Consider the following 15,899-nt stretch of genomic DNA (forward strand, 5'->3'; position numbering starts at 1 on the left):
GTTCGGAACTGCTCTTCTGGTTCGAGGAAGGAACCACTACAGCAGCCCCACCACGATGACTACATTTCTGGCCCGTTCTTGTCGGTTGCTCAGGCAGTGGAGAAATGGCATTGGGACCCGCCCTGCCTGGGAACCCCCCTCTGGTCAGCTACGCTCGGGTAGGGCACAGACGGCATTGATCGCCGTCCTACCCGGGGACTCCATCCAACTCTTACCAGTCGCGGCCATACGCACCTCATTTCGGAAAATTTGGTTCAAACAGTTTTGTTTTGTTTCAGGTAACCCTTAGGTTGCCAACCCTCTTCTATTTACATCCTGGAACATTGGGATGGTAAACCGCACAGTCTGCGAGATGGCTCTCACTGGTTCATTATCTGTATCTGTGTCTTGTCCTGAAATTCGGTTTTTGAATAAAAAATGAGGGAGTCACACATAGTGACCAATTATAAAGGGAGTAATTGGCACTAAAGGACAGACAGGCTATCGTACGAGATATTAACACAAGGTAGTAACAGACACTATGCTTGATCACACAGAACTCCAGAACCGGAGAAGAGAAGAGAAGTGAAAGAAGAACCATGAGGACATCCTCCGCGTGGCTCATCGTTATAATGGACACTTGGTTGCGCGTGAACTCGAACCCCCTGACCTCACCTCCCCCAGCCGTTAATGATTCACTTCCCCACAGTACCCAGAGCCCAGTCACAAGCGACACCACGCCATCTTGGTGTGACAGGTTTATAACCTTGTACTCCCTGTCCTACGTGATAGAATCCCTGTTGGTATTGGCGATACTCTGCTGCATCGTGCAGACTATTCGTCTGAGAAAATGCACCCCGGTATATAGAATAAGATCCCCTATTTTCGGATACGACCAGACCCCCGACCCCCGCGATTTATAATAAAGAGCATTCCTTTGCAATTTGTTGTAAATAAAGAAATGTTCATGAGCAATTGTACAATCCTGAGCTTGACTGCCAAGCCAGGAAAATGTGTATAAAACTGCTATGATTTTGTTTGTATGGTTTAGGAAGTTAGTGTGATGAAATGTTTGAGTGAGTATAGCTTATTAAGGATAGTTAGAGGTTCCCATTGTCTTGTTTTGTAATGCATGTCCCTGTTTGACATAGCGCCCCTCAGAATCGTTAATTAAATTTTTTTTTGCATAGTTATGGTCAGTGTAGAGGCCATCGAAGAGTGCTCGCCGGGTCAGTAGCGATTACTGTGTATAATAAATGTGCTTTGATTTAAATCTTACTAATCGGTGTATTGAGTTATTGGTCATTACTTGAACTTGAACCTCGTGGGGGTATCATAAAGATACCTGGCGACTCGAGAGCAAAGGTTATAAAACAGAGCCAAGTGAACCAACCAAAAGTTAGCAACACTTGGGGCTCTTATGATTTTCTAAGCAGATCCTATTATGGATCGCAGTGTCTGTCTACATGTGTGTCATAGAGGAAGAGGCCATCGCAGCTCTTAACCTAAAGCAAGATTGAAGCAGACTTTCCTGGACTGACATCAAGATGAAGGCAGATTGTTTATGGGGCAAGACCGGGTTCTTTGCTATGTCAGCAATGGAGGCAGCAGCTTCAATTTGGGTGAAAAACAAATTATATATAACCCCATTCATTGATGAGGTCTGCATCAACTGTTGCATCAGGTGATTGATGTTCCAGCAGATCTTTGAACTTGATTGAAAACTGATAAATACTTGAATCCTCATGGCTGCATCTTAACTTAGATAGAGAAAGATTGACCTACGAAATGTGCTGCCCATGTCATTGGTACAAATGACTGTGAGGGCCACAGCTGATCCCCAATCAACAAGAGCCAATCTAATAGTGAATGGATTATTTTGTTGTTTCAAGTATTTGTACAATCAGTATGCATGACGACAGAGTCGTGAACACAGCCCAGTCCATCACACGAACTCGCCTCCCATTCATTGACTCGACACCACCCGCTACCTTGTGAATGCGGGCAGCATAATCAAAGACTCCTCCCACACGGATTATTCTCTGTTCCATCGGGCAGGAAATACTAAAGTCTGAGAATGCGCACTAACAGATTCAAAAACAGCTTCTTCCCCGCTGTTACCAGACTCCTGATAGTCCCCCTTATGGACTGAAATGATCTCTCCACGCATCTTCTCTACTGCGTAGCACGACATTCCATAAGCTACACTCGATGTCTATGAATTTACATTGTGTATTTATCGTTCGTTCTATATATGAGAAAGATATAACAATCTGCCTGGTCTGTACGCAGAGCAATAAGTTTCACTGTACCTCGGTACTTGACAATAAATCTAAATTTACTACCTTGCAAATAAATCTGACCTGGAGGGCGATGCAGAAGTATGCAGGGAGAAGCCCTTTTTTTTGCCCTTTACTTCCCTTTTCCCTCATAATTTTTCCAAGTCTTTGAGGAATTTTTGTTGTTGTTGCAAAGAGAGCTACAACCGAATCTCATCCCAATTTGGGTGTGTGTGTGGTCATGAGTCCATTAAGATGCTGTAGGCCAATGTTGAAGCTCAGGGTATTTACCTCTGTTCATATGTTGGCTACAGAATGAACAGACCAGAAGAAGCACCTGGAGTAGTTAAGGAAGCTAAGCCGTTAAAACAACAGGCAAGCTTTGTACGTACAAGCTCCACAGGGACACAGTACAAACACCGATTTTCTTCCCCTCTCTCAACTGTTATGGCCTGATATCCTGTCAAGACAAAGGAAGACAAATCTAAATATAATACTCAATGATAAGCCATGGAGCGCAGAAAGATAATTTATCCCACTTGTTAGTAGAACACATACAAAGTGGTATTTTGAAGAGTTATGCAATTAAAATGCTAAACGGTTCGTCAGTTTACAGATGTTGACTGATTTGCTGGAAATGTTCTGCACAAATCATGTCTGTCTTATTTGATACCCCTCATTTAAGTCACAGATTTGATGGCTTAAAGAGGCTATTCTTAATTTGTAATTCTGTAAAAAATGCACATTCCTTATATCAAATCAGCACACATTGTCTTCACTATGCAGAAAATGTGCACTATATAAGATCTGGAGTGGTGCAACAACTGTTAATAATGCTCTATTAAAACTGAATTTATAATAGTTGATTCACAGTACAGAACTTGAAAATTGCTGAAAAATGAGGCATGTTAAAGCTTTTCCTCTTACACTCATCAGGATTCTTCTCAAGAATATCAGTATAAGAGGAAAACAACAAATATACTGTTTGAGAAGATAATGCTGATTGGTATGGAGAATGCACCAGTAGATGGTGAATGACAAATAACTGCCAATGATTGTTTGAAATTTAAACCAGACAGCTGATGGTCAGGGCATTGCCATGGGAAGTGAATCACTAAATGGCTGTTCGCTATTTTGTTTAGCTGAAACAGGCACAATGTGTGTACATTATTTCTGTCTGCCAAGAACAGGGCCTTGTGTATTAATGTACATAGCTTCCAGTACATGCAAATGTGCTACACAGTGAGCCCTACTGACAATCTCAAAGTGGTGGTCAGCATAATTCTTAGCGCAGAGGATTATTTAGCAAATGTTGTCCAATGGTGGAATCACATCTAATGTTTGTGTTTTTAGTTTTGCAACCACGATGAGTGTGATCTGTACTTTGCCCCTTGCGAACGGTGACAGTGTTTGATATACATACCTAGCATCACACTGGCACTGAAATTCATGTGCCACATTACTCATGTGTGCGATAGGCAGAACGTCTTTTTGGCTCGAAGACAGCATCCTGTTAGTTGCAATTACCACTTTTATTGCTATTGCACAGTGGTAAAATCTAACAGCTAGCTTCAACTGTTCAAGCTTTTTTTTGAGACACTTGCCCTTCCAGGGTACTCTTATCTATAACTGGATATGCATTATGAAGGGGACAAATGGTTGGGTGAATTGTTGTAAATAGTTTTGAGCAAGTTTCTCACATACGCTGAAGGATTCGTTCACATTTGCAAAGACCATAAAGGACCTGCACATCGACAGCAATGCTGTGTCCGTGTGCACATTTGACATTGCTAACCTATTCACCAAAGTTGCACTGAAGGAAGCCATAGATATTTGCACTGCAGCACGATATCATGGACATCCAGAACTGCCACGATTGCATGCATCAGTATTCATATGAACTCAGCAACTTGCACAGTTGAGCTCAGTTTTAAGATCACGTACATCCAAATTGATGGTGTTGCTATTGAATCCCCTCCAGGTCCCAATCGTGCAACTACCCCTTGCATATTTCTGATATGGGGATATGTCTGCTATATTTAAATCCACAGCTGCGTATTTTAATTCCTTTACGTCTTAATGGGCTTCAGCCTGCGCTCAAATTTGAAATGGTGCAGTCAAATAAAAGCTTCTTTTCCTCGACGTACCAGTTGAGAAATTTACCAGAGGGATCTCTACCATGGTTAACCTCAAGCCTACCGTCATTGGCCAATATATGTATTGGGATTCCAGTTCCACCTGCTAGAAGTTTGGCCTCATTGACAGCCTTTTAAGTAGGTCCTGAGCCATTTATTTACCATGCAAAATAGATGCTGAAATAGGGCACATAATAATCTTTATTGCCACAAGTAGGCTTACATTAACACTGCAATAAAGTTACTATGAAAAGCCCCTAGTTGCCACATTCCAGCACCTGTTTGGGTAGACAGAGGGAGAATTCAGAATGTCCAAATTACTTAACAGCACATCTTTGGGGACTTGTGGGAGGACACCGGAGCACCCGGAGGAAACCCACAGACACAGGAAGAACATGCAGACCGGGCACAGAATGTGACCCAAGCCAGGAATCGAACCTGGGACCCGTAAAGAAATCCTGTGGGTTAATGACTATCCTGATCAGGTCATCTTATGCAAACTGATGAACTGGCTTAAGACCATCACTTTTGGCCCCAAAAAGTGTCCAGATTAATAAGTTATCTCAAAAACCTTTGAACAACAGGTGAAGCTAGCTGTTTCACTTTGCCAGCATTCAATGTGATTCTGCAATTGATCATCAGTTAAATAGTCCTCAGTGGGCTAAGAATGATGCTGACAACCAATTTAAGATTGCCAGTTGGGCTCGTAGTGTGACACATTTGCATGTACTGGACTTTGTACATTAGTACTCAAGGCCCTGGTCTTTGCAGACACAAGAACATCTACACACGTTACGCCTGTTCCAGTTAAAACTGACAGCCATTCGATGATTCATTCCCCAGGACAATGCCATGACCTATCAGGGTCACGCTCTCTGGTTTAAATTTCACATGATGCATGGCAGCTATTGGTCAGTCACCATCACCTGGGGCAATCTTCAAGGCAATGCCCCAGCAGAGACCACTTGCCAACCAATCAGCATTCTCTTATCACACAGGATAAATTGTTGCTTTCCCCTTATACCGGCATTGTGTCCTGATGAGTGCAAGACAAAAAACTTTGATGTCTTTCTTTCAAGCAATGCTGAATTTATAATAGTGTATAAAAAGTTTTTTTCTTCTTTTCAATTTAGAACCCCCAATTTTTTTTCCAATTAAGGGGAAATGTAATGTGGCCAATCCACCTACCCCACACATCTTTGGGTTGTGGGGGTGATACCCACACAGACACGGGGAGTATGTGCAAACTCCATTCGGATAGTGACCTCAAAAAAAGTTGACAATAAAATGTTCATTCACTCACAGGCCACTATTCGAAGACTTATTTGGTGCCTTTATTCGCCAAACACAATTTATATATTAGGTTCAGTTTGCATTGAGTCTGTGATATACCATACATCGGCCTCTCAAAGATGACCAACGGGTCCATTGCCAGTTCTGCCCGTTTTCGGATACAACTAGGCAATGTAAAGTTAAAAGTTATGGAGCTATGAAGAAGGTTAGATAGAAAAGTAGGATTTGCAGTTGTTTACTTTAAAAATTGTGTAGACACAGCAAACTAGATTATTTAAAAAAAGTAAATATTCTGTGTAATGAACTTCAAAATAGAATAAAACCAAGTGTTAGGTTGGCAGGAACATTTTATTGATGTCAGAAATGGTGCACCACACACACTAAGTTGACCATTAATAAAGTTCACATGAAATATTTCATGATCTATACAAAAGAAAAAAAATTAAGGTAAAAATCATAATCCATTACATAATTTGGATCAAGTGTGAAGCAAATAAGGATACACTGCTCAATTATAACAGAAGGGTCCTTACATAATACAAATATATTTCACATAATGAATGGAAGTAAACAGTTTCCTTACAAACTTGTAAAAAAAAACGCACAATTAAACACTTTTCTACAAAACTGCTATTGTGAGGTAAATGTGGTATGTTAATATATAAGGCTAACGGTTTAAATAGAGAGATAACAGACTTTCCTAGTTCACAGAATATTGCATTTGTTTTTGGTGCTTTAATAGTAGCTGCAAGTGTTGTTTTAAGTCTCCACTGCATGACATACATGCTTTCTAACTACAGCATTATCGCAGAACCCTATTTCTGCCCCCTTCACTCATGTTCATTATGCAATCCCAAATTTAATTTCTACACAGGTTCAGAACTAGTCATGTGCAAAAAACCAAAGAAAAACAGTAGACTCCCTTTAACTGCATTACATAGGAAAGATCATGAGTTCTTCTGAAAATCTAAATTTTACATACACATTTATCGTGCCTTTTTTGTAATTAACAGATTTGATATAGCATATTTAAATATCCTTGCGTTGGTGTATCAAATGAACAGATGTCAGCCTGTTCACATTTCATGAGAATAGCAGGATAAGTAGTCAATAAATTTGATAATTGAGGTTTATAGAGACATGAAGAAATGACCTCTGAACATTCACATATTTGAATTCTGGTGAAAATATGATTTAAATATTATAGGTGTATAATATTTACAAGGCATACACTGTAATGGCTTTTCATGATAATGGAACATCTGCAGCTCTACAAGAGAGCAGAATAGTTCACGGTTTGTCAATATATTCAAGTTGCTTAAAGATCGACCAAGGTCCTGTTAATGCAGAATTAAGAGTTGCAAGTTGAGAAATATGTTCAGCAGGAAGGAAGCTCTATTATATTCGTAAAATAACATTTGCATAGATCAGCACCTGGATTAATTATCTCAATATCCTGTACTGCTGTTTTCATATTGCCAAGGGTGAGGAGCACTACTGAATTAGTCTTCAGAGCATCAAGACTGAGATGGGGATTAGGATTGCCAAACCTCCAGGTTTTTCCTGGAGCCTCCAGGGATTATAAAGATTAATCTCCTGCTGAGAGAAATCTGGAAGAAAAATCGTAGGAATATCTTTCATTTTACTTATTAGTTATGAAACTATTGAAGATGGGCAAAATCGCTGTTGGACTGGGTGGAATGGCTGGAGGCAAGAGATGAAACCTCCAGGAATAAGGTCAGAATTGGCAACCTTGGTGATGATGCAAATAAAAAATTTCTGATTCCAGTCTGTAATTGGTACTCATGTGGACATGCGATCAAGAGTAATCCAGGTTTTTTTTTAACAAGTAGGGTTCTAACACTTTTACTTTCATTGTTCATACCTCTTTTGTTTGTGATTATGAGTATACACATATGGAGGAGGAAAAAAAGTGGATGCCAACCTTTCTCTCTTCCCATCTGCCAAAATGAAATGGTACGACTCCATACAATTGCAGCTTGTTTCTTTATTGTAATATTAAAATCTACTAAACTTTCTAGACATAAACGCAAATAGATAAGGAAATGATTACGGACTACAGTTACTTTTTGAATATTTAAGAGGTGGAAATCCTGTTAAACTATTCAGTACTACAAACATAACCCATAATTGACGACTTCCACTGTGACGCTTTGGTACAAAGTTACACAGGAAGCGATACACCTGAATTTCTTACTAGAATGTAAACCTGAAATTGTAGGGCTTTTTTTCCTTAGGATAAAAAGATGAAAAAGATCCTTTATTCAAAGTTCTGAAAAGATTGTTCCATATAATGGTTGCAAAAGACTAGAAAGGTGTTAAATCAACATAAAAGGCAGGAAACAGAACAGATTACAGCTCAGATCAAATGACTTTCACTTACATTCAGGGTCCATTGATCAGCAACAAGCCCCAACTTACTGGGGCTGATCATGTAAAATTATTTTTAAAACTTTGAGTCAGTCTTTAATAGCCCCTCCAAAAGGTTTATTCGTCTGTAACCTGTTTTAAGAATTAAAGCGGTCATGTAACCCAGGAGCTTAATCCTGATCACTGCTTCGTGCAGCACATTCAACTTTTCCTTTTAATTGGCACATGGGGAAAGACATTTAGAAAAGACACCATACCCTGACACTCCATTACACCTTGAATGAAAGGTGCACAGCCTGATTTTGCAATAGTGTATTAATCACTGGTGTTTTGAGATCTCAGACAAGCACACAGTTCACTTTCCTTATAACTCAATTACTTAGAAATCTATTCATGCAGAGTATGTTCTGTGACCTTGGAGTATATACAATGATGTTATTTGAAGGTACATTGTACCACAGTTCTTCACAATCAGAAATAACCTCCTTGGGAAGAAATCAAAAATGGCAAAAGCATTCTTAACTGAAAAGGTAGTTCACATTGTATTCAACATTTGAGCAAGGTTAGTTAATTAATTGTGCTCAATTGTGATCATTTCTAGGCAACCAGACCAGTATTTTACAAACAAGCTGAAAATTGAATATTGTGGACGAAACATATCTGTATTGATTGCTCTCTATAAACCCTGCCTTCCAAACTTGGGAGCAGCTTGTGAAAGAGATCAGTACTGAACCAGTGTCATTGGGCTATATTTTAAAAGTAGCTGTCAGATTTGGCTAGATTGCAAAGTCACAAATGCATTCATATTATTTCCAAAATTTGTTGATAAAGATGCTCAAAATATTATTGAACCACCAAGTAGTATCAAGCCATAAACTTCACGGCAGAAACAAAAAATTTCAATTCTGAAGCCAGTTCCAAGAATCTACGTTTTGATTGCTATTTTCAAATAATTTCAGACAAAAAAAAGAGGGATAAGGTTTTAGCAAGCAGGATTGGAACATACATTTGAACTTCATTATTAGATTTGGATTAATTTGTTCTTTCTGTTGTACATATTGTTAGGCTCAGCAATACAGTTGTATCTAGAAATATGCCAACACCTGGCAGCTGGCAATCAATAACCACTCGAGGCAGCACTGATAGTTGTAGGAAATGTGATCTCCTAACTCCTCAAGATAGATCTACAGGCTGATCTAAGTTACTAGCAGCAAATAACTTTGTTCCATGTATTTAGATTGAACAAAATTCATAAGGTCTCACCATTAAAAATGCATCAGGGAAGAGTTATCAGGGCAATAGAATTGAAAATAAAACACTTGACTAAAATTTTACATCTTTAGTTGAATAAATCTGATTATTCCCACCGCTATTATATATAACTAATTTTATTCTACACTGATCTATGAAAGCAGGAAACAGGAATCCAGTATATAACATTCATTATTGCTCTGAAATCATAGGAGGCCTTTACTCAGGTTGTTTGTTAATCAAACAATGTTAGAACAGCTCCATTTTCTCTTGAAGGCGTAATGATGACCTAACACAATAAAACCAATTCACAGCAAGTGTGCGATGACAATTTGAATGTTCCTGAAATCCAAACTCAATTTTTCTTTCATCAGTTGAACATTTCACAAAATTTTCAATGGGAAATATTACAGTGACTACAGATCACTATTACCAACACTGTGACACACACACATACACGCAATAAGTTGTTTTATGGAGTTTAATAGCTTGATTTAATGAGGACCAGTTATAGCTTTAAAAATATAATCTATCAAGTAAAGGTGCATGTGGAAAATTGTATTTCATAGAGCGTGACCTCTGCCAGGAGCATTAAATTGCCAGCAAATTATTACCTCATCTAGTCTACTGAAAGTACGTAATTAGTATAACAAATATCTCTGAACACAATCCAGACATACTTGACAAGTATTTTACAGCAAATAAGCTGATAAAAAAGGTAGTTATATACAATACCTGATTTTAAAGTCTATAATGTTCTGATAAAAGTAGTTGGATATAGTTGGGAGTGTATTAGATTTGAATATTCTAGTCATCTTGTTTTAAGAGATTTATCAGAAGATACTTCATATTTGGCCATTCACCATGGCATTACGGTGAAGCCTACATGTTTGTGAAAACTGGATTCAATACGGACCAGGTCACGAAAATACTTGAAACAAAATTGCAAATTGTTTCCAACCAGACAACAATCAAGAGTGGGGTAAAGTGAAAAAGTACTTGCAACTGGTCTTTATAATTTCAAGCAGAAAATGGAAATCCGATATAACTGCAGACTGAAAATGGAAACCGATGAAGCGTGCAATAATAAAGGCAATAGCTGAAGTCAAAGTAAAATGACTCCTCCATTAAACAATTGTATCAGTATGCAAGACACAACATACTTTAAACTAGTGCAAAATCCTCTGTCCCCTTGTGGGTAAAAGTAACCAAAAAACTGTAAAATGCAAATAGCTTGTAAGCAATTTCCATTTGGTATAAAATTCTAATTGCAACTCATCAATAACCTTAAATGATGATTAATAGTCTAGATTCACAATGGAAACATGAATTGTTTGGCATCTAAAAGTCTTAACCAATTTGATGCATTGTGGCATTGTTGTATTGTGTTTTTTCAAAAAAAAGATCAGTAGCCTTCAAACCGGTTGTGAAATAATGGATGGAACTGGGAGTCACTTGGAGTTTCCCCTCGTGACAAAAACTATTTAGTACAGAATAATTTATTTTCAATATTACGCCATTGTACCAAGGTGGGAAAGAATAAATTGTAACTAACTGATTTTGTCTTACTAGGTTGTGGCTAAACATCTATGTCTTTTAAATGGCATGATATTACTGCTAAAATGTGAATATATCCTTCAAAAAAATTCTTCTGTCAAGACATCCTCACATGTATAGGCATGCACAACTAGAAAACTAAATTGACGTTTCCTCATTAGGATCACTCACTGTACAACTCCTCCGATAGTATGGCCTGTTCACTACTGACATTGTGACGCAAGGGCTTCAGTCTTTCCCAGTTTCCATCACATACACACCCCCCGCCCCCCCTTCCACCATCAATTGACATAACTGCTGCTTCACTCATCAATGACTCCAACCCAGCATGTGAAAAAAAAAACCACATCCATAGGATGGAATTCTGACCAGGCATATAATCCAAGTTTACAACTTGAAGTGCGGTAAAGTCAATCAACGATGAAGCAATATTTTTTGCTCAATTTGGAATATTTGCTTTCAATGTTTAAAAACTGGAAAAAGCACAAGTATCCCATCAACAAAGGAAATATCTTCATTGTAGTCCTTTAATCAAACAGGAGTTTTTGCCAAAAAAGGTCAACTGAAAAGCATGGCAAGCATCTAAAGCAATTTGCAGAACATTTTACAGTTATGCAAGTCACAATTTCTACATTTAAGACAGGACAACTTTGTTCATTTGAACAGGGTATTATTTTCCAAAAGCAGGAAAACAATGTTCAATTTCCGTCAATTTTAATAGGCATTAAACATACTTGGATTTTCGCAGAGTTATGGGTTATATTCAGAATCTAATGGCAATACCATCGGTATTGGGCTCTTTTAATAATTGGGCCTGTTCCCTGTTAGAATAATTTAGTTTTAGATAATATAATATTGGCAGTTTTGTTTTCTTATTTTTGTGGACACTAAAATGAAATGGCCCTAAGGACAATTAATTTTGTGGGTTTAAAAAAGTATCAAAAGATTGCAAACGACTACAACTCCCATGCTGCAACTGTATCTCTCCACTGTCCCACCCCCCCTCCTCACACACACACCAGTAAATTGTTCATTTACTTCACTTAAATCACAACCTATGTTTTACTTTTGAAGGACAATTGGGAAGAGGGCCTCCTTCATCTGAACCTATCAGATCACCATGTAAATTACAAGTCCTAAATTTTATCGGTTAAATAAGAATCTCATTTCACTGCACTGGGGAAAAAATAAAAAAAAGAGTACAGCTATTTTCCCTCCACTGACCTGTTCAACCGGACACTGAATCAAAAATGCTAAACTGGCAACCGATAAAATAGGCAGCATATTGACTAGCTGGTTATGTAGCCTCAATTAATATCTAAACAGTCTATCTACTGTTTAGTTCACACTGGTTTTAAAGGCTTGGTTATTTTAATGATGAATTGATGTACAGTTAAGTCCAGTCAGCAATGTGAACACTGCTAGTATTCACTTGAAAGCAGGTCCAACATCAATCTTAATCAAGAAACTCAAAATACAAGGAAGCTTCGGATCATGATTACTGCTGTTTAGACAATTTCTGATCACTGCACTACTAGATGCATTATGGGTTGTAAAACTCTAAGAGACATCCTTGACTCTAGACTTATAATCCACAGCCAGAGTTTACCTAGTATTCCACTTGCTTTTCCAAGGTGAGGGAGATTTTCTAACTGATCCTTGAGATAATTCAAGTCAAATACAACTTTTTCAAACATACAATATAATTGTTAGCAATCTTACAGACATCCTTCTGAAACTACACAAACTATTTATGAATTATAAATAACAAAGCTTATGTACTGTCATCACTTGAGTCCTCGGGCATTCAGGATGGAATACAGAATCAAAGTAAAATTACTTTGAATATATACAACTAGGCCAACCAGGTATGTGTTGGTTTAACTAAATTTGTTACTTTTGACCAATTCACGTCTTGTTCAACTTCTTAAAACTCAAAAACAAAGCAGCAAATTACCACGCACCTTTAATGGCTATTATGTTAGCAGGTTGTTACCATCAAACTGATGGGTAAATCTGAATTGTAACACTATGCTTTTGCAACACTATGAAATGTATAGAATTTATCATGTAGCATACTGAACCTTTCAATATACTTCACCGCACCCATAATTTTCACTGTACAGAACTGCGATTTCATCCTTTCACCCTGTACTATGCAGTTTTCTGAAACAAAGGTCTTTTTTCTCTCTCCTGTAAACATTGCTAATGTTAACAATGGAAATTATTACATTTACGCAATGTTGGTTCATGCTACTTGTACTACTGATACTTGCATTGGTACCCGCCTATTCACGGTTTTCAAAATGTAGAATGAGGTAAATAAAGTCTTGCCTACCTACTTATTTTTTTAAGTTTACTTTTTAAACTTTTTGTTATTACTACACTGAAATGAAATTGGTCATTAGTTCCTCTCGACTCAAATGAGGTTACTGCTTTGCGGTTTCAAAGCTGTTTTCAGGGACCAAATGCTTCAAATGCACAGATGGACCTGGCAAAATTCCCAACATCAAAGTTCTGCTCCCCCTTTCAAGTCAGTGCTTGTGGAATTTGTTTCAATAGAAATATCCCCATACTGCATCAAATGTTTCCTGAGTCATACTATAAACTAGAGCCATAGCTCAATATTAATGATGTCTCTATTTTGAAAATTGAACTTGTTGAGCATTTCCCTGATGCTTTTGAGTTCCTCTTTCTTTTTCCATTAATAGTACAGTTGAATTAAAAAAAAACACAAATCCCACAAAAAAAAACATTTAACCCCCATCCATGTCATGCTATTTTGCTAAAACATTTCCCAGTCCTCTTGAGAAAAAAAAATCCAGACTTATTTAATTTTCTGCCTATCCACTGTGTTTAAAATTTATTCCTAATACAAACTGTTCTAACATGATTACAGACTGAATGCACCAAACAAAATGGTAAAATGTTGCATTGGAAGGGCTTCATACATTTTACATTTTTTCTCAGAACCAGACATATAAACATTTGGACTGGCAATGTGCTTACGCATGGTTAAAAGCATGGTATCAAGCACTCAAGGCCCTCCAGCCTGGTCATACTTATGACCTTACCTGTAACTTTGGCTGGTTGGAGTCTTGGCTCCTGTACTAATTGGCTCATTAGCATCAGACAACAAATTAGTGTACCCTGAGAATTCAGAAACTGTAGTCCTTATTCTGTGGCCTGCCTCTTCGCCGGTGCCACTGCTGAAAGTCATTGGCACTCTCCCGCCTGTCTTAAACTGAGATCCAAAGGCCTGGGCAAAATTCTCAATCTGATAGACCTGATGGTTCAGGCCAGCCTCCAAGTTCTTTTGTTGTTCCAGCTGCCCCACTAACTCTTGGGATGGCGTCAGCCTTTGATGAGCAGCTTCGGTACCAGGAAAGTGAATGCCAGGTTGGGAACCTCCAACCAACAGACCAAAATGGGATTTTGGTGAGGTGGTTGGCAATACTGAGGTAATAGATGGACTGAAACCACACTCAAGTGCAGGTGTGGTATACGCCTGTTTGTCAGGGAATAAATTATGGCTGGGGATACTCGATGGAAGACTAGTGGGACAAAACTGCATCCCTGGGCTTAGTGAGAAACCGTCACTTTGACTTGTTCTCTCCAAAGCTTGTTGCAGGTACTTAGAATATTCTTGGAGCATTCCTGTTTTGTCACCACGAGATGCATGTGGTTCTGGGCAAACAGCATTCTCATGTATCTCTGGATTCTCTCCTGAAGAATGCATTGGGATATGTTGCTCAGTCATATCAAAAGCAACATCATGCTGGCCCTCATGTTTGTGAGAATATTGGTCCAGAAGGCTTTGAAGGACCTCATCTGGAATTCCAGACTTTTCATGGCAGACTTTCACATCTACATTCATCGGAGAAGAGTCCAGCAGTGTAAGTGAGGCTTCATTATCCATCACACTGGCAACTGCTGCTTGAATTACAGACTGTTGGGATGCCATCTGTCCTATACTTACTGCATAGTCATTGTTACTGGAAGCAGCTTGCAAGTATCTTTTTTTCTTAAAAAACTGCATAGCATCATCATAGTTGCAGTTGCTAGCCTGTTCCGTCTTATTGCCTGTGTTCTGCAGCAAGACAATATTATCCATGCTGGTGCTATTGTTCAATTCCAAAGGTCCTTGTTTATTAGCCATCATCTTTTGCCTCATCAGCTCTGTGGCAGGTATAACAAGAGGTGTTGTACTGTTCAGACCTGTCCTTTGAGGGCTCTTCCTATTCACCTTTTTGATTACCAATTTAGGTGCTCTTGTCTGCAAATCCTCTTCACTTCCCAATTTCATACTAGCGGGCAACATTGGCATCTCAACAGCATATTCATGCATATTATATACAGACAATTTATCTTTGCAGGTGGTCAAGCTACTTGGAAGTTCAGAAATGGTGGTTTTATTCTTTTTGCGAGCTGCCTTTTCCTTCGTCTCCTGAGATGTAGCTTTTGATTTTGCTTTTTTGCGTGCTCCCTGAGTTGATGTGAAACAACCATTTCCCATTTGATTGGATGGTCCAGGTTCCATTCCATTTTCACTTTTACCAAGGACTTCACCACATGTTCGCCTGTGCTTTAATAACCTGTCTGTTCTGGAAAAATACTGAGAAAAATAAGAGAAGCAGAATTAAAATGTCTTCTACAATACTAAACATACTCAGTGATATTATACACATATAGATACACAGAAAGAAAGAATTGCAGAATGGTTACAGTAGAGTTAAATATAAATGACCACTGAATTAAAAACAGTAGCTTCCATTTCCCCAAATAAACACTAAAACTTCATTATACATTAGAAATCAAAGGACAATTATTCCCATTGAAAAAGAGGATATGTAATTTAATTCATTAAATATAAGCCATATAAATGAAGCTTACGAGAGGCAAGGTGCAGAGAAAATAACAGAATATTTGCTGGGGTCTTGCTGTGAGTGGCTAGCTTCGTTAATTGTGTGATCATTCAGGACCTCTTCTTGCTGCCAAGTCCGACAGTAAGGAT

General features: G+C 38.3%; 1 protein-coding gene across 2 annotated transcripts in view; it reads right to left on the reverse strand.

The window, feature by feature from the left end:
- Positions 1-6,015: 6,015 nt before the first annotated feature.
- znf281b (zinc finger protein 281b) overlaps positions 6,016-15,899 on the reverse strand; it is a 36,988-nt gene continuing 27,104 nt past the window's right edge. For both annotated transcript variants that reach the window (XM_072487231.1, XM_072487232.1), the window contains one exon: positions 6,016-15,500. In XM_072487231.1, coding sequence (XP_072343332.1) covers positions 13,956-15,500 — 1,545 coding nt within the window. In that variant the 3' untranslated portion in view covers positions 6,016-13,955. The remainder of the gene's footprint in view (positions 15,501-15,899) is intronic.

Source organism: Scyliorhinus torazame, chromosome 21 (assembly GCF_047496885.1).
Source record: "Scyliorhinus torazame isolate Kashiwa2021f chromosome 21, sScyTor2.1, whole genome shotgun sequence".
NCBI lineage: Eukaryota > Metazoa > Chordata > Chondrichthyes > Carcharhiniformes > Scyliorhinidae > Scyliorhinus > Scyliorhinus torazame.